At 46.4% G+C, this 23,825-nt stretch overlaps 1 protein-coding gene across 1 annotated transcript in view; it reads left to right on the forward strand.

Annotated features, from left to right (window-relative positions):
* LOC105893845 (WD repeat-containing protein 7) overlaps nt 1-23,825 on the forward strand; it is a 130,225-nt gene continuing 106,400 nt past the window's right edge. Inside the window, exons 1-15 of the mRNA XM_031577876.2 lie at nt 1-321; nt 2,452-2,623; nt 2,784-2,890; nt 3,178-3,256; nt 4,577-4,751; nt 5,277-5,353; nt 5,501-5,620; nt 7,720-7,865; nt 8,465-8,567; nt 9,008-9,211; nt 13,154-13,301; nt 13,749-13,997; nt 14,372-14,592; nt 18,655-18,850; nt 23,153-23,366. Coding sequence (XP_031433736.1) covers nt 242-321; nt 2,452-2,623; nt 2,784-2,890; nt 3,178-3,256; nt 4,577-4,751; nt 5,277-5,353; nt 5,501-5,620; nt 7,720-7,865; nt 8,465-8,567; nt 9,008-9,211; nt 13,154-13,301; nt 13,749-13,997; nt 14,372-14,592; nt 18,655-18,850; nt 23,153-23,366 — 2,291 coding nt within the window. The 5' untranslated portion in view covers nt 1-241. The remainder of the gene's footprint in view (nt 322-2,451; nt 2,624-2,783; nt 2,891-3,177; nt 3,257-4,576; nt 4,752-5,276; nt 5,354-5,500; nt 5,621-7,719; nt 7,866-8,464; nt 8,568-9,007; nt 9,212-13,153; nt 13,302-13,748; nt 13,998-14,371; nt 14,593-18,654; nt 18,851-23,152; nt 23,367-23,825) is intronic.

The following is a 23,825-nucleotide window of genomic DNA, read 5'->3' on the forward strand; positions in this document are numbered from 1 at the left end:
ATTCAACCATCACAGGGTAACCCTATATTATTCGGACGCTCGTGCCCCCGTTTGTACCCTGCCTGTAGGAGCACGTTGATTGATCTTCCTGAAAATATGTTCAATAGATGGGTCTGCCACTTTGCTTGTTGGCAGTGTATGTGCAACTGCCATAGTAATCGGCTGTGTGGGAGTCTGAGCGTTGAACCTTCTTTTCACTCACTCTTATTATCTTGGATTTGGTGTGTAAACCGTTGTTGCCATGAAGCTGGTACGCATTGTGAAGATAAAGGCGATGTTTCGCAGGTTGCAGTTTCCTGTGAAAAGGCACAAGGCAGTCAGGTAGGATATGGAAGTCTTATGATTACATCAAGGGTAAGCGTCATGATGCTGTTTCCTCTTCTTACAAAACGAGGAGCAAAAGGAATGTACAGTTTTGCTATTTGGTCATTTAGAATGTTTTCAGTGTTTATTTAGGAGAAGTCAGTCATGCTGGATGTGAGTCATGATAAAGTTTCCTCTTCTGTTGATAGATGCTCATTGTGAGTATGTGTGGTTCCAAAAATGCCCGTTCCGATCCTCTGTCGTTTCTCTTCCAACTATCCTGATGTTTTTGTAGGCTTTTCTGTTGACTTGTTGAATAGTCGTGTTAGCGTACATGTAAAGATGCCATAATTTGGCACATGGATTTTCTTTGTGTATCCTACTATTTAAAGAACATTGTTGGTCATGTGAATAGATTATTTAAAACATTTCTGTATTCTTTCTCAAGACTTCCAAGCTACACTTGTAGGCTATATTTTTGTATCAGAATCTAGGCCATATGGTAGATTTCTCAGAGAGATTGTTGGATTCCATGTACCAAGCTGTCGAGTTATTCTTTCTGATTTTATTGGAATATTGCCCCTGGAAACAGCTCAATAGGACTAATGCACCAGTTTTTCAACAACTCTGTAATCAATTGGCATCGGTTATTATATAATGCACCTCTGTGTTGGGTGATTATCCATTTGAATGTGTTTAGTGGTGGGTTGTGAGTTTGTAGTAGATTTTTGTGTGGGCTAGAAGCAAAGATTTTCTGGCAAAAGCATTTTGCCTCTGGGCTTAGGTCCTGCGTTGTTTGCTAAGATGTTTACATGTTTATGGGGCTATGTTGTTTGTTATTTAGCGTATAGAATCACTGACCCTCTGTTTTGTGAACAGATGAGGAGGCTTCTATGCTGAAGTGCAGGCTTCAGTGCCTCGTGACTCTTCTGTCAATGTCTGTTCATGACATATTCTGTGGTCCTAGACTTCATTTGGCTTCATTGTAGATCAGGAGCATTGCATCCAACACACATGAATTTCCACATGGGTACCTAAGCTTGGATGGGCTAATGGTTCTAGTTCTTTATACCAAAGTCATTAATGCTGCAGGGGTGTGGGAAAAAATATCGTTCCATCGATTCATTGCTTCTTTAATATCCGCCTGAACTTTTAGGTTTTCTAGGTTAATTTCCGCAATGGTTAAACGTAGCCTAACTGTTAAGAGTTTCTAATTATTACCAGTCCTCCCCATTAGAGGTTGCTATCTCCTTCAGCTTAACTGCAAACTGTGAAAACTTAGAGGAAAACCTCTTACAGCAATTATTTCACTGTTTAAGCATCTTATACCCATCTATGCCTCAAATAATACCTATATGGTACACGTCTTTGGCCTTTTTATGGTTTTAGTGGGATCTGGTCACCCTACTTTGGATCTTTTTAAACATCTCTCTAAATATGGAAAGCTGCTATATAGTATTTCATATCTCATTCCTATCGATATTGAATCAGAATCGAATCGTTAGTTTGTGATTCAGAATAGAATCAAATCGGGGCGTTTGTGCCAATACCCAGGCCTAATCCCCAGTATTGGCAGGAGTGTTAGTCCATGCTATTGAACACTTTTTGGAGGGCATTAGAATAGATTGTTCTGGTAGCTGTGTGGCGATTGATCTGAACTAGTTGTACCATAGCTCAACAGTTCTTCCTCTTCCAAATGACAAGTCCATTTTCCGATAGAGCTTGGATATGTGTGTCACTGGCCAGTAAAGGCACAAGTGGGAGTCATCGATAAGTAAAGGGCTTTAATTAGGCAATTCTCATTCCACCATTAACGCTGTATTGAAAGTGTCCGAAGCTCTAATGACAATTCTGAGCATCAGGTGGCCCATAGGATTCTCTTACTTTTTTCTTGCTAATATATCATAATATATATATATATATAATATATTTTTTGTTTCCTTCGTTACCCTCATTTTTAAAGTTCTGGCTCTAGTTGTCTGTAAAGTGTAAATCTGTTGAAAGTGCCACTAGACCCAGAAAGTGACATTTCATGTCGTCTCAGTACTTATGACGGAGGGATAAATCACCAGGTTGCCTAAGCATAAAGATGAAATTAGGCATTGTTGAGTTGTAATGTTCTTTTCTTTCTTCTTCTCACTCTTCTAGTTCACAAGAGAACATGTCGGGAAACAGCCTGGTTTTACCCATAGTGCTGTGGGGCCGCCGCGCACCCACACACTGCATCTCCAGTCTGCTGGTGATGGACGACTTCGCCACCATCATCACAGGCTGCCATGATGGACAGATCTGCATCTGGGACATGACGCCCGAGCTGGAGGTGAAGCTCAGCCACCCATAATGCAACACTCTGTGCTTTCTATTATGATGTCATTTTATGGTGTTGTTGGGTGTTACAGTGGTAACTATGAACCCTAAACTGTGTTTTTCATTCGTCTCTTCCCTGTTTCTCTCTCTTTCTGTATGCTTTTCTCTTCTAGATAAGTCCACGGGCCCTTCTGTTTGGACACACTGCTTCCATCACCTGTTTGTCCAAAGCCAATGTTGGCAGCGACAAGCAGTACCTAGTCAGCGCTTCAGAGAGTGGGTGAGCGTAGTCTGTGTGTGTGTGTGTGTGTGTGTGTGTGTGTGTGTGTGTGTGTGTGTGTGTGTGTGTGTGTGTGTGTGTGTGTGTGTGTGTGTGTGTGTGTGTGTGTGTGTGTGTGTGTGTGTGTGTGTGTGTGTGTGTGTGTGTGTGTGTGTGTGTGTGTGATGGATCATTGCTGCAGAGCTGTGTGTTTGTGAGACTGCGAGAGAGTGTGAGTGAGAAAGAGAGGCAGAGCAAGTGACTGAGATTTTAAAGGTGCACTCTCATCCTCCCCCCTTTCTGTGCAGTGAGATGTGCCTGTGGGACGTCAATGATGGCCGCTGCATTGAGTTCACCAAGCTGGCCTGCGCTCACACTGGCATCCAGGTAGGAGTCAATGCTTGAATAGAACAATTAGAAAACCAGTGGACCTGATTCACTGATCTTCTTTTGAGTTTAAAGTAGGGGAGAGAGGGGCATGTTGTCACACTTGTCAGTTTTTCTCACAATGACTGCAAACTATACATCAAAATCGTATTCTTTTTATTGTCAATATTTCAGTAGAAAATGATTATGCATTAACTTGAGAGTGTGCACCATAAGTGGGTAAGTGGTCACATTGGATTACTAATCAAATAAGAACACGTCAATAATTGTGAACGTATATTTATTTCTATTTTCTATCTGAAATTGAGCTCAACACCTTAAGTAAACCATAAAAGTAACCAATCATTTCTAAAAAATGATGCCAGATAATCATGCCCATCAGTAAACATAATGATGACAGACTGAATCTAAGTCAATGCCCTTTGGCCTGCCAGCACACTTCAAAGTCACAATTCTGTTAAAACATAAATGACCTTTCCTGAGGTAGCCTACACACAGCAGGGGCCGTTTGCTGCGTCTCACACAGTCCCCTTTGGCTGGCTGCTTCAGAATAGTTCCACACAGACAAGGCAGACACACTTGTGCTCATCTGATGATGAGTTGTTTGTTTGTCTTCCTTCCCTCTCTGCACTGGCCTTTTCTTTCTCTGTCCACATAGGAGGGGTTTTAAATGCTGCACTTCTGTGCTTGAACCACAGTAAATGTCTGCTGGCCTAGTGATGTACCCCGCATCTTCAGATCAGGGGAGAAACCCCCTGGATAGTCAACACAACACATATGACAACACCCCCCCTGGACACTGTGACAACTTGCCATAAACTCACTAATGAACTAATTAAGGCTAAATCTCAAGGCAAGACTATAGTAAAAGCTTCAAAGCGCACGCTACTAACACTTCTAATTATAGAAAAGTGAAAACAAATGTATCGCATGAAATGTGGTGTGCCATAGTTTTACTTTGGAAGCTCAGTTTCAGGTGACCTTGACCAAAGGTAAAAAAGGTCACTCAGTTTTGAGATTGTGCCCCTAATTTTGGAGAAATGACCAGTGTGACAACACACCTATGTGACCACTTATCCCACTCCCCTATGTGACGCTTGTTACAGTAAAATAGGAATATGCAGAAATGTTATGAGATTAAAGTACTTTGTCTTTGAGATCTTCGTTTTGGTTTCAGAATGTGCACTGTTAAACTAGCTTGGAGAAAGTCAGTCATTTAGTGCATTCAAAATCTCTCTCTCTCTCTCTCTCTCTCTCCCTCTCTCTCTCTCTCTCTCTCTCTCTCTCTCTCTCTCTCTCCCTCTCCCTCTCCCTCTCCAGTTCTACCAGTTCACCATCGGCACCCAGCGCGAGGGCCGTCTCCTCTGCCACGGCCACTACCCTGAGATCCTGGTAGTGGATGCCACCAGTCTGGAGGTGCTCTACTCCCTGGTGTCCAAGATCTCTCCCGACTGGATTAGCTCCATGAGCATCATCCGCTCGCACCGCACACAAGGTCAGCTCCAGCAGCTGCGGCCCCCCCCCACACCCCCACACCCCCCCGGCCGCTAGGCCAGATGGGATAAGCCCCTTATGCACAGATCTCGTAGGGACGGCTGAGACGGGTCACTGCACTGCACAGCAGCTCACGCTCTCCCGTGTCATTTGGACATACCTCAATTCCCCAATCTGTTATGCAAAAAGTGCCTGTTAGATTTTGATGTTTAAAATATATATATATATATTGCAGAATATATATATTCATATATATTCTAAGGTCTGTTATACGATACATGATACTGAGGTATACATTATTCTGATCAGTTGAACGGTTTCGGGTCTCTTATATTTCTGAGCAGCAGACTGCTGGTCTTTTTTACAGATTTATTTTCTCCACTGTATATCTGTTCACATGTGTCTCTTTTATTGTTGCCTCGTCTGTCTGTCTGTCTGTCTGTCTGTCTGTCTGTCTGCCTGCCTGCCTGCCTGCCTGCCTGTTTCTTCTTGTCCTTTCTTATCCTCTTGTTGTTTCTTCTTCCAGAGGACACTGTAGTCGCTGTGTCAGTCACTGGCATTCTGAAGGTGTGGATCATAACTTCCGATGTGAGCAGAATGCAGGTATGGCAGCGTGATTCTCCTCCCCTCACCTAACGTCCTCATCTGGCCCCAACACCTGCGTTGGGTTTTGTCCTGACTGTCTCTGTGTCTGTCTCTGTCCCTGGCTGTGTCTGTGTCTGTCTCTGTCCCTGGCTGTGTGCTGTGCAGGATCAGGACCCAGTGTTTGAGGAGGAGTCCAAGCCCATCTACTGCCAGAGCTGCCAGAGCATCTCCTTCTGCACCTTCACCCAGCTCTCCCTGCTGGTGGTCTGCTCCAAGTACTGGAGGGTGAGCCTGAACCTGAGCCTGAGTTTCTGAAATAAGAGGCCTGACTGCTATGTTCCCAGCAAAGACTCCTTGTTTACCTGAAATGTGCACTTTATAATTTTATTTTGTACCGCCCTGTTTGGCAATATTGGTTTTCAATGAAATAAAACATTTGCATAAAGCAAGCCAATCAACTTTTCCATGTTGATAAGGGCATTAAAATAAAAATGAAATGATGGAAAAAATGTATAAACGAAGGGACATTTAGAATAGATACAAATTTGCGATTAATCGCGATTAATTTTGAGTTAACTATGACATAAATGCGATTAATCGCGATTAAATATTTTAATCGTTTGACAGCACTAATATATATATATTAGGGCTGGGCAACGATCAAAAGTTTTTTTCGCGATTAGTCGCATGATTTCCCTGATTAATCACGATTAATCGCATTTGTATACGCAAAATCCAATAATGAATTCAAAAGTAGTGTATAGCGCACTTTTATTTTAAATGTTCTGCCATTTGAACGAAAGTGCCATAACATTTGTTGTGCAAACACTTTTAACATCAGCATTTTAATACAGTTGCAGTTAAATAAAAGATTCAGTGTAAATCTCAACTTAAACAATCAAGTTATCAAAGCAAATACGAAATTAAAGCTCATTGCCACTGCCAGGGCATTAATGTTATCCTGTTTGTTATGAAAAAGAAAAAAAATGGCCACAAAATCTTGAGCCACAATCATATCATTAAAACAGGCAATTTCTGAGGTAACAGCAGAAACATTTTACTTTCATCAGGGAGCAGCATAACCAGTCTATGACTCTGTCTATTACCGAACACTTTACAAAGTACACTGCAATACAGTGCACTGACATGACGAAAATGTGCGTTCAGACTGACGAAAATATGCAAGCCTTTTACCCATAAATCAGTGCGCCAACTTCCTCCGGCCAACTGGAAATTTTAAACAAAGATGGCGGACCAAAACTCATCTGACGGCCGTGTTTTGTATGTAAATGTACATCTTTTTGGCGTTTTCTCGCTTAGATTTTTTTAAAGTTACCGAGAAATAGACACTGTACTATCAAATAAGACAGTTATTGTAACCAGCAATAATGGTTGAAGTGATTTGCGAGGCGTCAGTCAGCCAACTTTCCAAACTGAAAAGCTGCCCAAAGGGCTCCTCCTCTTCCGCTACGTAGCCAAGATGGCGCCCGCTTAGGGCGAGTAGTGTCCATCGTTTTACACTGCATTTTTTTACCGTTTGCAGTGCGCCATCCTGGTACTTTCAGTGCCCTGAATTCTGCTGGTTCTGTCAGTGTGAAAGTCAGTGCTCGAAGTGCACAAGTGTTCGGTAATACACAGAGCCTATGTTCAGTACCAAATGTCCCTGTTAGAGTGAGAAACCAGAAAACACTTTCAGTGCAGTTTGTCAATTCCTAGAACTCGACACTGTTATTTTAAATGTACTGCCATATGAACTAAAGTGCCATAACATTTGTTGTGCAAACACTTAACATCAGCATTTTTATATAGTAGCAGTTAAATAAAAGATCATAAACCCTTGAAAATACAAAAGACTCAATGAAATCGGTTGAGAAATGTAAACGCTATAGTGCTTTTTATCCAGAAACACTGCAGCACCACCGTTCACTTTCGTTTGTTTACAGTCCAGTCTTCACCTCCCCAAGATGGCGGCGAGTTGTCACGTCGCAGCAACGTTCTGAAGCAGTCAATGGGGCGTCTATGTATATATGTCTATTCTTTTCTTTTCCGGTTCCGCAGCAGTCAGCAACAGACTTTTACAATAATAAAATAAATAATAAAACCTGCGTTAATGCGCGATAAAATAATTGTCTGCGTTAAATAATTGATGCGTTAACACGATAATACCGCGTTAACTTGCCCAGCACTAATATATATATTAGATGCCAACTTGGTAGTCCTCTGATGTATGTCTGTGTAAGAGTGTGTCAGGTGTGTGTGTTCTGTGGGATGCTGACTTGTTTGACTTGTGTGTCAGGTGTGTGTTCTGTGGGATGCTGACTTGTTTGACTTGTATCAGGTGTGTGTTCTGGTGGATGCTGACGAGTTTGACGTGTGTGTGTCAGGTGTTGGATGCGGGGGACTTCTCCCTGCTCTGCTCCGTGCCCAGTGAGAATGACCAGGCCTGGACCGGAGGAGACTTCATCGCCGCTGATAAAGTCATCATCTGGACAGAGGACGGATGCAGCTACATCTATAAGCTGCCCGCCAGGTAGGGGTGTGTGTGTGTGTGTGTGTGTGTGTGTGTGTGTGTGTGTGTGTGTGAGTGAGAGAGCTGCTATAGAGGTGATGCTTTACCTCAAACTTTCTGAAAATGAGTACTTTGTTTTTTAATACTTTGGGTATATACAGCTTGAATGTTTTTGTACTTTTACTGTCTGAAAACGTAACCTCCCCCCTCTTTATGTTTGTATCTGTGTGTGTGTGTGTGTGTGTGTGTGTCTCCTCTCTCTATTTGTGTCTCCTGTCTCTTTGTGTGTATCTCCTGTGTCTATGTGTGTATCCGTGTGTCTCCTGTCTCTATGTGTGTGTCCTGTCTGGTCTGTATGAATGCTCCTACCTGTGTGTGTGTAAATCACTCTGTGTGTGTGATGGCTTTTTCTGTCTGTGTTGCCTTTTTCTTCCTTTCCTTCTCTTCATGTCTATGTTTGGATGCATGTTTGGGATTCTTTTTCTGTATAAATGTGTACCTGTATGTTTACCTTCTCTTTGTGTGGATGCATATTGTGGGTGTCCCATTTTTCTGTATGGGTATTTTTGTTTATGTTTATGTGTGTGTGGTTGTGTGTGTGTTTGTTGTTTTTTTTCCAGCTGCCTGCCTGCCAGTGAGCATTTCCGCAGTGACATAGGAAAGACAACAGAGGGCTCCATTCCTCCTCTGGTCTACAGCATCGCAGATCGCGCTGACAAACAGGTCCCTCCTCCTCTCCTTTCTCCGTCCCTCTCTTCACTTCTCCTCTCCTCTCCCCCTCCCCTCCTCCTAACTGACCCACAGCTCCTCCTCCACTCCCCCTTCCCAATGCTCTGAACACTGACCTCACAACATCTTGATCGTGTTTAAATGTTCCAATGACAATATGTATGTTTAAGGCCCCATCAATTCATTTCCTTAATTTAATCATTTTTCTGCAGTTTTACTAACTAGCAACTTAACCACAAAGTACAATTGATCCTCTGTTACTGCTGCTATTTTGCTCAGATCTGTGTGAGCCTGTCAGTTCTGCAGGTCTCCCACAGTGGCTTATGTTTTCTGTGTTTTTGTGTTTTAGTCCTGTTTTGCTACTGTATGTCTTGTATGTTATTTCACCTTGTGTAGTGTGTAGGCTTTGTGTACATGTGTGTTAATTTGCTGTGTGTACCTCTTCTGTGGTGTTTTATTTTTGTTTACCTTGTCCGTGTCCCCCCCCCATCCCCCCGTCACCCCCGCGTGGACGCCTGCGTCCCCAGGTAGAGGAGGGGTGTGAGGGGGAGCTTGTGGTGTGTCTCCCCGACGTGGCGGTCGACCCAGCGCTGTACACCCCTCAGCTGCTGTTCCTCCAGCGGCCTCTAGAGGCACCAGTAAGCCCAGCCCACAGCAGGACAGAGGCGCGGCACGCGGCGCAGCCAGCAGGGGGAGCTCCCCAAGCCTCAGAGGCCCTGCAGCATCCTCTCACCCATTCACACGCTCCAGCCCCTAAAGAACGCCTGACACAGCCGTCCACCTGTGTTTCACCTACTCTTATATAACACAGTGACCAGGCCAGTGAAATACCACCTAACCTGAACTGATATGAATCTCTTTAATGCTAAATTCTTTAATGAATTCAGAAAATTGTTTATAGGAAAAAGGAAGAATTTGTATATACCCAGTGCAACATATTGTGGATCCAAATTCAGTTCAGTAAACAGGCAATTGGTCCCCATGTGCAGAGCGGTGAATCTGATTGGATGCCAGGAGAGAGGCTTGCGGCCGTGTGTCTGCCCCTACGTTGCTGTCCCAAGGCCAGTTTCCCTCCACTCACTCACTCACTCTGGTTCACTTGGACTCATGCTCCTCCCCACTAAAAAGTCAAGTCATCCAACTCCTCTGCCCTCATAAGTCTTCACCTGGTGAAGATGCATGCAAAGTCCCCAGGCTGCTTCTCCATAGATGCCCAGTGTCAACAGTACGTAGAGGACAGGAGTTGAGCTAGCACCATTGGGTTAGGTTTAAAGCCTGTTGCATTGAGCAGGGCAATGCATAGTACTGTTTCCTTTCATTTGATGATTATTTTAAAAGAAGAAATGAATTGAACCAGGAGGAAGAAGTGTGGAAACTGTTGGCCAGTGTCTGAGTGGTTTCTTGCACCTCTTCCACTCTTTAAAAACAAAACTGAGTGGTTTCTTGCACCTCTCCCACTCTTTAAAAACAAAACTGAACTATGGTTACTTCAGAGAACCTCCCTCAACTGCTTAACCTGTAAGCCCCTTTAGCTTTTAAAGGGTGGTGTGTGTGTGATTGTTAGTTGTAACATTGTGGACTCTGTATTGTGGAGTTCCATTCATATGTTGATGCCACTTCATGCCTCTTAGAGAGGGTTTGTAAAGTTCATTGCTATTTCATTGCTGATTTGTCACACTTGCGTCTAGTCTAGTCTAGATAGGGCAGAATGCTGCTGTTTCGCTAACTTTTGTAGGTAACATTTTCCTGGCAACCTTTTCCTGGCTTCTTAATCAGAATAGTTTACATTGTGTCGTAGGTTAATGAAGTTGAAGTTCTTTAATGATTAAATTATGGTTGCCAGGTTGTCAAAACTAGTAAAGTGAAATGCAACTTTTTCCTCTAAGGCTACATGTATGTGAAGAGACTACATGTATGTGAAGAGACTACATGTATGTGAAGAGGTGCGATCCATAATGAAGCACCCTGCTCATGTCATCCGAGACCTGTGCTTGTGGTCCTAACACACTTGGTTGGAGGTGGTAGAACTGGGAGACAAAAGCTCTATGGTGGTAGAACTGGGAGACAAAAGCTCTATGGCGGTAGAACTGGGAGACAAAAGCTCTATGGCGGTACTTTGCAGTGACACGTTGGCCCATCAGGAATGCATCCAGGATTCTCCCTGTTGTCTGGCCCTCACTCTCCCAGCCGGCACTCACTGCATTGAGTTGGGTAGCAACATCATCAGGACACTCACTGTATTGAGTTGGGTAGCAACATCATCAGGACACTCACTGTATTGAGTTGGGTAGCAACATCATCAGGGCACTCTGACTCACTGCATTGAGTTGGGTAGCAACATCATCAGGGCACTCTGACTCACTGCATTGAGTTGGGTAGCAACATCATCAGGACACTCACTGTATTGAGTTGGGTAGCAACATCATCAGGGCACTCTGACTCACTGCATTGAGTTGGGTAGCAACATCATCAGGGCACTCTGACTCACTGCATTGAGTTGGGTAGCAACATCATCAGGACACTCACTGTATTGAGTTGGGTAGCAACATCATCAGGGCACTCTGACTCACTGCATTGAGTTGGGTAGCAACATCATCAGGGCACTCTGACTCACTGCATTGAGTTGGGTAGCAACATCATCAGGACGCTCACTGCATTGAGTTGGGTAGCAACATCATCAGGGCGCTCTCGAAATGTCAGCCAAACTCAGCCCTTTCATAAACCATACATGGACATATATATGCTAAAATCTGAGATGCCAGTCAAGATTTGTAATGAAAGTAAGGACTTTTACTGATGTTCAACTTCACTTACATAACCTAGCCGTAGACATCCCTTGATGAAGAGTTGGGTCATTCTGCAAAGTCAAAAATGCATAGGCATATGCACGGATGCACATGAGCACACAGAAAAGTGAGATTTCAGGTGAAGTCAGGACTGTAAGGCTATAATTCAAAAGCTTGCAGAAGATCAGATGCAGAGTAGCAGCGTTTCCCCAGGCCACATCACTGTCTCCACTCGTACCTCTTCACAGATGGACGACCTCATGCCGCCCCCCGTCCATCTGTGTGTGCCTGCTAGTGTTCTCACTCAGGGAGGGTTATGTGGTGCCCTGTGTGGTGAGACCATCTGTGTGTGCCTGCTAGTGTTCTCACTCAGGGAGGGTTATGTGGTGCCTTGTGTGGTGAGACCATCTGTGTGTGCCTGCTAGTGTTCTCACTCAGGGAGGGTTATGTGGTGCCTTGTGTGGTGAGACCATCTGTGTGTGCCTGCTAGTGTTCTCATTCAGGGAGTGTGGTGAGACTTGTGTGGTGAGACTTCTGACGTCTTAACTAATGGAGCGAGGGGCCATGTATGCAAACTGCATGAGCTGCAGTTCATCTTCCTCTTTGCCCTATTCTCCTCTTCCTCAGCTCCGTATGACTCCCTAACTGTGGTCACCCCACTACTAGCACGCTTCAGTGCCCTTGTCCCACACCTAGTTAGTAGACGAGACTGTCTTGTGACGGTAGACTGCACGCATTAGTGCCCTTGTCCCACACCTAGGTAGTAGACGAGACTGTCTTGTGACAGTAGACTGCACGCATTAGTGCCCTTGTCCCACACCTAGGTAGACTGACGTAGACTTTCTTGTGACGGTAGACTGACCCTGTCCCACACCTAGTTAGTAGACGAGACTGTCTTGTGACGTAGACAAAACTGTTTTGTGACAGTAGACTGACGTAGACGAGACTCTTGTGACGGTAGACTGACAAAGATGAGACGGTTCTTGTGACGGTAGACTGACCCTGACACACTTAGGTAGTAGACGAGACTGTCTTGTGGCGGTAGACTGACAAAGATGAGACGGTTCTTGTGACGGTAGACTGATGTAGACGAGATGGTAGACTGTCTTGTGGCGGTAGACTGATGTAGACGAGATGGTAGACTGTCTTGTGGCGGTAGACTGATGTAGACGAGATGGTAGACTGTCTTGTGGCGGTAGACTGATGTAGACGAGATGGTAGACTGTCTTGTGGCGGTAGACTGATGTAGACAAGATGGTAGACTGTCTTGTGATGGTGGACGACTGACGTAGCTGTAGGCGTCCGCTGCCTTGCTTTCATTGCCACCATTCTTCCTTGTCCCTACCGACCCCATTCCTGCTGGAACTCTCTCTCTCCGGTCACTTTCAGCCACCCTGAATCTTGCAGAGGTTTGCTGTGTGGTTTTTGACTTTAAAAGCTTCCTGTGTGCGTGTGCGTGTGCGTGTGCGTGTGCGTGTGTGTGTGTGTGTGTTTTGAATGTGTTCAGTTTCCTGTTTGTTTGTTTTGTTTTCTGTTTTGTAGCTGGTGAACCTGAGTCAAGGGTTGGGGTCTACTGTAGCTCAGACTAGTAGAATAGATTTGAAGTTGAATAGAAGTCACCCTGATTCTCAGGGCCATATACCTAAACGTCCCTTCCCCACCCTGCCACTGGCCCCCTGGTGGAGGTGAAGTGGGGAGGGGATGGTGTGGACCCCAGCCCTTGTCCCAATGGCCAGACTCCTGCCCCCTGAACGTGTTTAATGTGCTTTTGTCTGCTCTCCTGGCGTCCTGCAGCTGCTCATATGCCCTCCGGTGACGCGCTTCTTCTACGGCCGGCGCGAGCCCTTCCACAAGCTGCTGGTGCAGGGCGACTCCGCCGGCTGCCTCTCCCTCTGGAGCATCCCGGAGACCTCTCCTCTACAGCCCCTCTCCTCTGCAGCAGGTGCACACATGCGCAGGCACAGCCACATGTACACGCAGACACCATGTATCAACACCCCGTAGAATTCTACATACATCCCACAACTATTCCCTCAAAGTCAATATGGCATGGCTGTGCCCTGCATTCATTCATATTTAAACAGATAGATTGTTGAGATGAGGGGAATACTTTTGTTGTAACACAGCCTCATTATCACCCTCTGCTGGTGAAATTGTGTACTGTACAGTACAGTAAGAGCCTTCAGCCATCACTGTCAGCCTGATGGTGAATTTAAGTGTCACATTCCACAATTAGCCCCTTTTGTGGAATGACTTTGTTCAACATGCGTTCAAAGAAACAGCATTGGTTAAAAAATACATAATTAAATAGATGAATGTTCCACAGAAAGTGCTTCTCTGTGTGTATTTGTGTGTTTTAATAATGCGCCCTGTCTCTTCCTTCTCACAGAGCTGCAGGTCACCTCCTCCATCAGCTTGCAGGGTGCCTTCGACAAGCTCATGCCCTGTTCGGCGGGCATCATCGACCAGCTGAGTGTGGTGCCAGGCTCCGAGGAGCCCATCAAGGTGACGGCCAGCGTCTACATTCCGGGGCAGGGCCGGCTGGTGTGTGGCCGAGAGGACGGCAGCATCATCCTGGTGCCTGCCACCCAGACCGCCATCGTTCAGCTACTGCAGGGAGAGCACATGCTACGCAGAGGTGACTGGGGCCTGTATACACACACACACACACACACACATAACACACAAAACACTACGTGCGGACACACACACTGTAAATCACATACACATTAAAACATTATTACAATACATTATACTTGATACTTAAATACATATGGACGTTGGTAGACATTATAGATTATTGAAATGTATTTCACACAATGAAATCTGTTGAATCAATTTTGCTACCGATAAGTGCTGCCAGTAATTGTCTTTTGAAAACATGAACCCATATGCTTAATGCATGTAATCTCAAAATGTATTTCTCATTTGGCAGCACCTGACTTGTGTATTTTGATGCCTGTTTGTTTGTTTGTTTGTTTGTTTATTTGTTTGTTTGTGTGTATCTAACAGGCTGGCCCCCCCACCGCACCCTTCGGGGCCATCGGGACAAGGTGACGTGTCTGCTGTACCCAAACCAGGTGTCTGCGCGGTACGACCAGCGTTCCCTGGTGTCCGGAGGCGTGGACTTCTCCGTCATCGTGTGGGACATCTTCACTGGCGAGATGAAGCACATCTTCTGTGTCCACGGAGGAGAGATCACCCAGCTGCTGGTGCCGCCGGAGAACTGCAGCGTGAGTCAGACACCCCCCCCCCCCCCCCCCCCCCACGCGCATTCTCTCCGTCTCCTGATGCTCCACCCCCTCCATGCCTCGCCAGGTCAGCTTGTCTCTGTGGAAGGGTTTGGTTACTGGGGCACTCGGCAGGCCATACACAATCAGAAGGCAGAGATAAGCAGGCTGCTGATGATTATGAAGTGTAGTTGTATCATATATAGGCTGATTTGGAGTCTTCAGAGTCGATGATGTCAAAGTGTTCTTGTATTTTCCAACATTACAGCCCAATACAGCATTACTGTGCTCTGTTGAGTACCTTATCGTGTCTTGGATGAGGCTGGCTTGTGTCTCCTTGGGTCTTTTTCTGGGCTCATTTAGGTGACACCTGCCCCTCTCCCCCTTACCTCCTGCCTCCTCTCTTCCCTCTCTTGTTTCCTGTCTTCCCTGCCTCCCCTGTCCGTCCTGGTCCTCCCCCCTCCCCCCTCTCGGAGCTGTCAGCGTCTGATTGACAGGGTTGATCCACGCGGAGCGCGCCTCGCTGTAAATAAGCCTGGCTGCATCACCCAGGGGCCTAATGGAGCAGCTCCTGTTATGCTTCAGCTTTATGGCCCGTCGATAAGCATGCTTAAGGGGCCGGGGGCTTTTAATTGATATGTGGGAGCGGAGGAGTGATTGTGTGTGTGTGTGTGTGTGTGTGTGTGTGTGTGTGTGTGTGTGTGTGTGTGTGTGTGTGGCGGATGGATCTATAACCTCCATCTGTGCACCACTGTACCTGAGCTGGCTTGTCAGACCACTGGGGTCTTCTTCCTTGGCTGACCGCATCCTGACCTAATGAGGTTGTGGAGGTTGAATACATTTTCGTTGAATACACTCCTCACACGGTAAATGTGCGAGATGACTTTTGAGAGGGTGAGTTTTAGGCCTTTTGTTTGTCTTGAGCACAGACCACACATGTGTGTCAGTATGCGCCGGCAGAATCCAGCTGTACCCCAGCAGAGTGTCACACACACACACACACGCACGCACGCACGCACGCACGCACGCACGCACGCACGCACGCGCCCGCGTGCGTCAACAAGCCCGCGTCAACAAGCCCGCGTCAACAAGCCCGCGTCAACAAGCCCGCGTCAACAAGCCCGCGTCAACAAGCCCCGCTGCCAGCCAGCTGACAGTAGCCTGGCAGCAGAGGCTGTGGAACCGAGTCATTAGTTTGTTTCTGTCGGCACTTGGTTGGAGCTCACTGACTTGTACTTAGGCGCTTTATTTTATTCTATTGATCAGTGCATTTGTTTTTGCCTTGATGTAGCTTTGTAGTGTGTGTGTGTGTGTGTGTGTGTGTGTGTGCGCCTGTGTGCCTGTGTGCCCTGTCCCGGGAAGAGTGTTGTGTGTTGGGTGCTGTGTGCTGAGTCTGGCTGCCACACCTGATTGCTCTGTGGTGGTGTCTGTGTCTGTGTGTGTGTGTGTGTGTGTGTGGTGACAGTGATGAAGGAGCGATGCGTGGCTGCGGCCCTGACGCCCTTCAACACTCCCCCCCTCCGTCTGCTGTCGCCCAGGACACTCTCACAGCTAAAGCTGCCCGCGGCACGGCACTGCACTGACACTGAACAACACGGGCTGGTGCTGAACTTCAGTGTTTTTACTATGCCAGCCAGCCAGCCCCTACACACCGTCTGCACTCACACTCACACTCGCACACACACTCGCACACACACTCGCACACACACTCGCACACACGCACACACACTCGCACGCACCTCCTGATCTCAGTGGCTCAGTTTATTTTTTAAATATGTTCAGTCTTTCTTTTGCTGGATGCAGTGTGAACCAGTACTGCAGCTACTGAGCATATTTGTGTTTGCTTTCTTCTGTGCGTGCGTGTGTGTGTGTGTGTGTGTGTGTGTGTGTGTGTGTGTGTGTGTGTGTGTGTGTGTGTGTGTGTGTGTGTGTGTGTGTGTGTGTGTGTGTGTGTGTGTGTGTGTGTGTGTGTGTGCGCGCGCCCATGTTTAAATTTAGTTTGACAAGCTGTTTCTTTTATGTCTGGAGGACCTCCATAGAGCAGCTGTGTGTGTGTGTGAGGATATGTGAGTGCATCTGCAGTGGATGATTTACTGTACTTAGCTCCGGCAAGGCCCTCATCAGCCTCCAATTGTTCGCCTCCCCACAGAGAGAGAAAGAGGGAGGAAGAGACAAAGATGGAAAGAGAGAGAGGAGAGGATGAGTAAAACACTCACCTGCCACCACATCCCTTCAGCAAGCACACAGCTCCCTCCACACATAACTCATTAAAGGCCATTAAAACATGGAAAAACAGTCTTGTGTTACGTGACGCATCCTCGGGATCTGGCCGGCAAGGCAAACCATGCCAAGAGTGAAATGTTATTGCCGTCACCGTGGCGATTGGCTGTGCACCTCTGCTCCTTTGTCATTCATTCGTGGCTAGACTGCCAGTCTTGACCTTCAGCGGCTAATAATGCCAGCTTCTTTGACCTTCCAGGCAGTAATGCCAAACGCATGGTGTCACGAGCTCCTTTGTGTGTGCCATGATGAATACGACGCTGAGCCACGCTGTCATTGTGCTCGGCTTTTGATTGGTATTCATGCTCCAGTCAGGGCCATTGTGCTCTTCGAATGGCCACGCTCCTCCAGTCCCTCTCATTAGTATAACCCAGTCCCTCATTAGTATAACCCAGTCCCTCTCATTAGTATAACCCAGTCCCTCATTAGTATAACCCAGTCCCTCTCATTAGTATAACCCAGTCTCTCATTAGTATAACCCAGCTCCATTAGTATAACCCAGTCCCTCATTAGTATAACCCAGTCCCTCATTAGTATAACCCAGTCCCTCATTAGTATAACCCAGTCCCTCATTAGTATAACCCTAGTCCCTCTCATTAGTATAACCCAGTCCCTCATTAGTATAACCCAGTCCCTCTCATTAGTATAACCCAGTCCCTCATTAGTATAACCCAGTCCCTCTCATTAGTATAACCCAGTCCCTCATTAGTATAACCCAGTCCCTCTCATTAGTATAACCCAGTCCCTCTCATTAGTATAACCCAGTCTCTCATTAGTATAACCCAGTCCCTCATTAGTATAACCCTAGTCCCTCTCATTAGTATAACCCAGTCCCTCATTAGTATAACCCAGTCCCTCTCATTAGTATAACCCAGTCTCTCATTAGTATAACCCAGCTCCATTAGTATAACCCAGTCCCTCATTAGTATAACCCAGTCCCTCTCATTAGTATAACCCAGTCCCTCTCATTAGTATAACCCAGTCCCTCTCATTAGTATAACCCAGTCTCTCATTAGTATAACCCAGCTCCATTAGTATAACCCAGTCCCTCATTAGTATAACCCAGTCCCTCTCATTAGTATAACCCAGTCCCTCATTAGTATAACCCTAGTCCCTCTCATTAGTATAACCCAGTCTCTCATTAGTATAACCCAGTCCCTCTCATTAGTATAACCCAGTCCCTCTCATTAGTATAACCCAGTCCCTCTCATTAGTATAACCCAGTCCCCCTCATTAGTATAACCCAGTCCCTCTCATTAGTATAACCCAGTCTCTCATTAGTATAACCCAGTCCCTCTCATTAGTATAACCCAGATCCATTAGCTCATGTTTGGCATTGGAACAAGAGGGGCAAGTCCAGCTTGACAAAGTCCCCCACTATTCTTTTTTTTTTTTTGCAGGTGGAAAGAAGGGAGTGAACTAGTCTGCTTGGTTATTTGGACAGAAGTGTGATGGCATGTTTAACTAGTCTGCTTGGTTATTTGGACAGAAGTGTGATGGCATGTTTAACTAGTCTGCTTGGTTATTTGGGCAGAAGTGTGATGGCATGTTTAACTAGTCTGCTTGGTTATTTGGACAGAAGTGTGATGGCATGTTTAACTAGTCTGCTTGGTTATTTGGGCAGAAGTGTGATGGCGTGATTCCTCTCTGAACCTACAGCTCTCCACCGCAGAGTTCCAGAATGAATGTTCAATGGAATGAAATGTCTTGTTATCATTTTGGTCCTGTCGTTTTTTATTTCCCTCTTGCTCACTCTCTCTCTCTCCTCTCTCCTCTCGTCTCCAGACCCGGGTGTCCCACTGCGTGTGCTCGGTGGCCAGTGATCACTCCGTGGGCCTGCTGAGCCTGCGGGAGCGCAAGTGCATCATGCTGGCCTCGCGCCACCTCTTCCCCATCCAGGTCATCAAGTGGAGGCCCTGCGACGACTACCTGGTGGTGGGCTGCTCCGACGGCTCCGTCTACGTCTGGCAGATGGACACAGGTGAGGGGGGGGGGCTGGGGAGAGGGAGGCATAGAGGCAATGTGACCGTCCAGCCGAGGAATAGAGCTGTCCACCAGTCCAGTCTCTTCTCTGTGTGTGTGTGTGTGTGTGTGTGTGTGGGGGGGGGATCCCACAGTCATCGAAATCCTGGAAAAGTCTTGGAATGTTGCATATTTGTAGGTTGGGAAAGGTGATGGTATTTTTTTAAAGGTCCTTGAACAGTCATGTCAAAATTTTGAAATGTTGTTAATGAAGATGGATGGGGACCCTGGTGTGTGTGTGTGTGTGTGTGTGTGTGTGTGTGTGTGTGTGTGCGTGCATTGCTTTAGTAACCCTTAGAATAGAAGTCATGCCCAGTAGCTCAGAATTGGCAGTTGCTGAGATATTGGTCACCTGGATTAGAGTGAAGGATTTAGGGAGCCACAGTAATGGATGGGGTGAGTACTGGGTGGGGTGGTTGTCTTGGTAACCACAGTAATGGATGGGGTGAGTACTGGGTGGGGTGGTTGTCTTGGTAAGCACAGTAATGGATGGGGTGGTTGTCTTGGTAACCACAGTAATGGATGGGGTGAGTACTGGGTGGGGTGGTTGTCTTGGTAACCACCTGCGTGGTCCTTTTAAGGCTCTTAGTTCTGGCTCTTGAAGCAGTTTCTAGATTAAGTTGTTAATGCTGTTAATGACCGGTGTTCAACTTGTAACTTTTAGTGCTCATCATGTCATCTTATTTGGATAATTTGTAGTTAGTTGGTAGATAGTTGGTTTGATAGTTGGCGTTTAGGAGGCCATTTGGATTTAACTCTCCAATGTTTGTTGGCCATTACGTTTGTGTCAGTGTTTTGTTCTCAGACTAGGTTAATTCTGCTGTATGTTTGTGTTTGCTGCTGCGTGTGTGTGTAGGTGTGAATCACAGACTCTTGTTAAGTGTCCATGTTTATATGTGTTTGTGTGTATGTGTATGTATGTGCATGGTGTGTGTGTGTGTGTGTGTGTGTGTACGCGCTAGGGAGCAGTAAACTGTGGCCATTACTGCCTCTGAAGTGGAGTGCCACAGTGCTCTCTGAAAAGGGGAAGAGGAAGCAACCGTGCCATTAGACATTAACCCCCCACACCGCCCCTCACCACCCCACACCACCCCACCCCACACCACACCACACCTCACTGCCTCTCACCACCCCACACCACTATCGCCGCCACCACTCCTCCTCTTTGTGCGCTGGGGCTAAAACTGCGATGGCAGCGCTATCCTTGTTTTTCATCCTGTTTACGATCCTGTCATTTAGCTATGATCCCCTTCTCCCTGCAGCCTCACGGCGGATTAATAATAGATGCTGGGCGTTTGCCATCCGTTTAGCAAAGAGAGAGGGAGATAGAGAGAGAGAGAGAGAGAGAGAGAGGGATAGAGAGAAGGAGTGTGTGTCTGTGTGGGGGGAACACACCCGCTCTTAAGACATGAGTGAAATTTTAATCGCATGAGAGACCCCCTCTACTGCCGTCTGTCTGGGGGCAGGAAAGGGAGCACTTACCAAGCCACCCCTCTGCCCCCCCCCCCACACACACACACACACACACACACACTACCCTCTCCCAAAGACTGGCCTGTGGCTCGGACGGCATCAGGCACCACATTAGTGTGTTTACACAGCCTCTTAAAGCTGGTTATGAATGTTGTGCTGAGTAGGACGAACACACACACACATGCGCACGCTCACATTCACACACACACTCGTCTACACACACACACAAAGTCCATTTTTGTGTGCGTGTGTGTGTGTGTGTGTGTGTGTGTGCGTGTGTGTGTGTGTCTGTGTGCGTGTGTCTGTGCGTGTGTGTGTGCGCATGGTTTGTAAGTGTCCCTGAGGCATTGCTCAATGCCCTGCTGGGCTGAAGAGAAGGAGAGAGCTGCTCTGAAGCTCTCTGTTTATAGACACATTATCTGGGTGCGTTTTGGACCATGGGGAACACACACACACACACACACACACACACACAGAAACACTCTCCCTCTTTTAGCCTCTTAGTGCTGCTGTTGATGGAAAAGCATGATACCAGGCTGATTTCCCTGTGGGGGCTGGGCCGAGGGGCCGTGAGGCAGCAGCCCTCTCTGGCCGTCCGAGAGAGAGGCCTGCACTATCTGCAGAGGTGCTATCGCCATGAAAGCCATCAGTCATATCAGGGGAGAGGAGAGATCCAACATGCTCTGTGTGTTGTATTAAGAGGGCCTGTTGCCCAAAGGCCTTCCACCATCTCGCTCTCTCTGTCAGGTGTGTTGGGATGAACAGATGGCTGGTCCTGTAGTTGCTGCGGGGGACATGGTGGGTAAGTGAGGGGAGATGATGATGATGATGATGATGATCTAAGGTGCTGTTGGGGGCAAAGCAGTGGCATTGGAGCAGGGATGGGAGAAATGACACGGATCCAGAGATTCAGAGATCAGTGCGGTATGAGGGGGCAGTCCTTGATTAGAATCAATTTGACTTTTTGTCCGATTAAGCAAAATGCTTCTCACGTTCCTCGAGCTGTCTGAACAAACTGCTCTATTCCAGCCAATGCACATGTTGCTTCAGGAGCTTGGAGGGTAGGGGTATAATTTGATTGGCTGTTGAGCTCACATATCATTATTTCACCAGAATCGAGGACTGCACCTTTTACCGGCATTGCACTGCTATTGTATTGAGAGAGAGAGAGAAAGAGAGAGAGAGAGAGAGAGAGAGAGAGAGAGGAGGAGTGTTGGCTGGAGATGTGCAGAGGGATAGGAGAAGGCAGAGAGAAACTGAAAGAGACAGAGAGACAGGCTAGAAGGAGAGAAGAAAAGAAGCTGAATTAGAGTGAAGGCTACAATGAGAACACGCAATGAAAAAAGATTGCAGGGTAGCTGAGTGTGAAATGAAGAGAGGTGTGTGCGCTGAATCGTCTGGCGCTTAATGGCCAAGCAGAGCAGGAGTACCTCCATCACATGCTGTGGCAGATGTGTGTATGCGTGTGTGTGTGTGTGCGTGTGTGGGTGGATGTGTGTGTGTAAAGCTAGGAGGGCATTGATGGGACCACAGAATCAGGACCCCCTTTAGACAGTCTCTCAGTAGGTAATATTGAGCGCAATCCCGATATCTTCACACATCACAGAAAATGATGCGTTTGCGGTCCTTTGCTCTGCAGAGGAGAGGGTAAAAGAGAGAGGGAGAGAAACAGAGAGGGGGATAGAGAAGATAAAGAAAGGAGAGGAGAGGATTTAGCTCATTATCTGAATGAAAGGATGGATAGAATGAGGAAGGCACAGAGTGACATCCAATGGAGCCATGAGTGTCTTTAGTCCACAGCCAAGAACACCCAATCTGATAGGCTGTCCCACTAATGGCAAATGCTTCTTCAGATGCTATTAATCTGTCTTTGTCAAATCTGTCCATATGATCTATATTAAGGCTGAAACTAACGACGATTTTGATCTATCGATTATTAAAGCGAATAATTGAGAATTCGGGTTATGAATTGCACAATTACTCAATGGCTGTTATTTATCTATCAGCGTTTAAATATAACTTGAGGTTATTGTTTTTTTTAACTAACAATAAAGAATTTCTGAAAAGTAGATGGGCTCTGGTTTAAGTTAACCTGTTTAACATTGTAAAGTTAGGGCACATAGAATGTGAACAGGGTTATTAGCTCCACTGTATGTTTAACATCATTAACACTTCATTCATTTATTTCAAAATAGAAAATGTTTTTAATTTAATTAACATTAACGTTAGCTGAGAAGCTATGCTAACTAACTTAACATGACGAGTCTTCATCATCCAGAGAGTTAATGTGCCTCCTCTTCAGATGGTTCATCATAACTGATGTGCCAGACAAAGGACAGCTTTGCAATGTTGCAGTTCACAAACGTTCATGGCAAAGAGGGAAATGCTGCCACACTTTTAAGGTGTTTGATCATAAGGGTGTTGCCGTCGCTATTGTTCCCTCCAGTGATGTGAGGTATCTTACATGTCTGCGCATTCTGAGTCAGCACGAAAAAAACACACGCAATGACGTCACAAACTAATTGACAATTAAATTCGTTGGCAACTAAGTCGGATTTTAGTCGACTATGACGATTATTTGTTGCACCCCGAATTCGTATTAGCTGAAAATGATTTAGGCCCTGTACAGTTAAGGCAAGCTCATCATATGTAGTAGTAGTGACACTTGATATTAATCAAGAGAAGAATACATGATCTGAAGTTTGACACTGAGTGTGTGTGTGTGTGTGTGTGTGTGTGTGTGTGTGTGTGTGTGTGTGTGTGTGTGTGTGTGTGTGTGTGTTCTCAGGTGCGCTGGACCGCTGTGTGATGGGCATCACGGCCGTGGAGATCCTGAACGCGTGTGACGAGCTGGCGCCGGCTACGGTGGACGCGCTCAACCACCCGGCGGTGAACCTGAAGCAGGCCATGACACGCCGCAGCCTGGCCGCCCTCAAAACATGGCCCAGCACAAGCTGCAGACGCTGGCCACTAACCTGCTGGCCGCAGACAACGCAGACAAGGTGAGAGAACACCTCACGAACAGAGAGATAATCAGGCTGATGGGTGAGCCATGACAGGCCTCCCTCTTATACCCCCCAAGGAAGGCACCAGGATGATGGAGATATGTGTTTAGAGCAAGGCTGAGATCCAATTCAGAAGAATGCACGTACATTTTATGTTTGTATACTGAAATACCTGAAAATGAGACCCTTCCAGAGAAGGATGGAAACTGTCACCTGTCTGCTAGTTAGCACTGGGAAGTGCCACTATGAAACGCCTGCCTTATATGACTGAGGAAGGTATCAGGATTATGATGTTGGAATTAGGCTGGGATTTAAATCACAAAAAAAGACACCAAAATGCTTATCGTTTTCAGACAATTATATTGTGCACGTATCGTATGTTGGTCTGTATACAGATATACTTGGAATGGCGGAGGTTGTTGTAGAGAATGATAGATGGAACGTAAAACGTAATTA

This window comes from Clupea harengus, chromosome 12 (genome assembly GCF_900700415.2).
Source record: "Clupea harengus chromosome 12, Ch_v2.0.2, whole genome shotgun sequence".
In the NCBI taxonomy this organism is placed as follows: Eukaryota; Metazoa; Chordata; class Actinopteri; order Clupeiformes; family Clupeidae; genus Clupea; species Clupea harengus.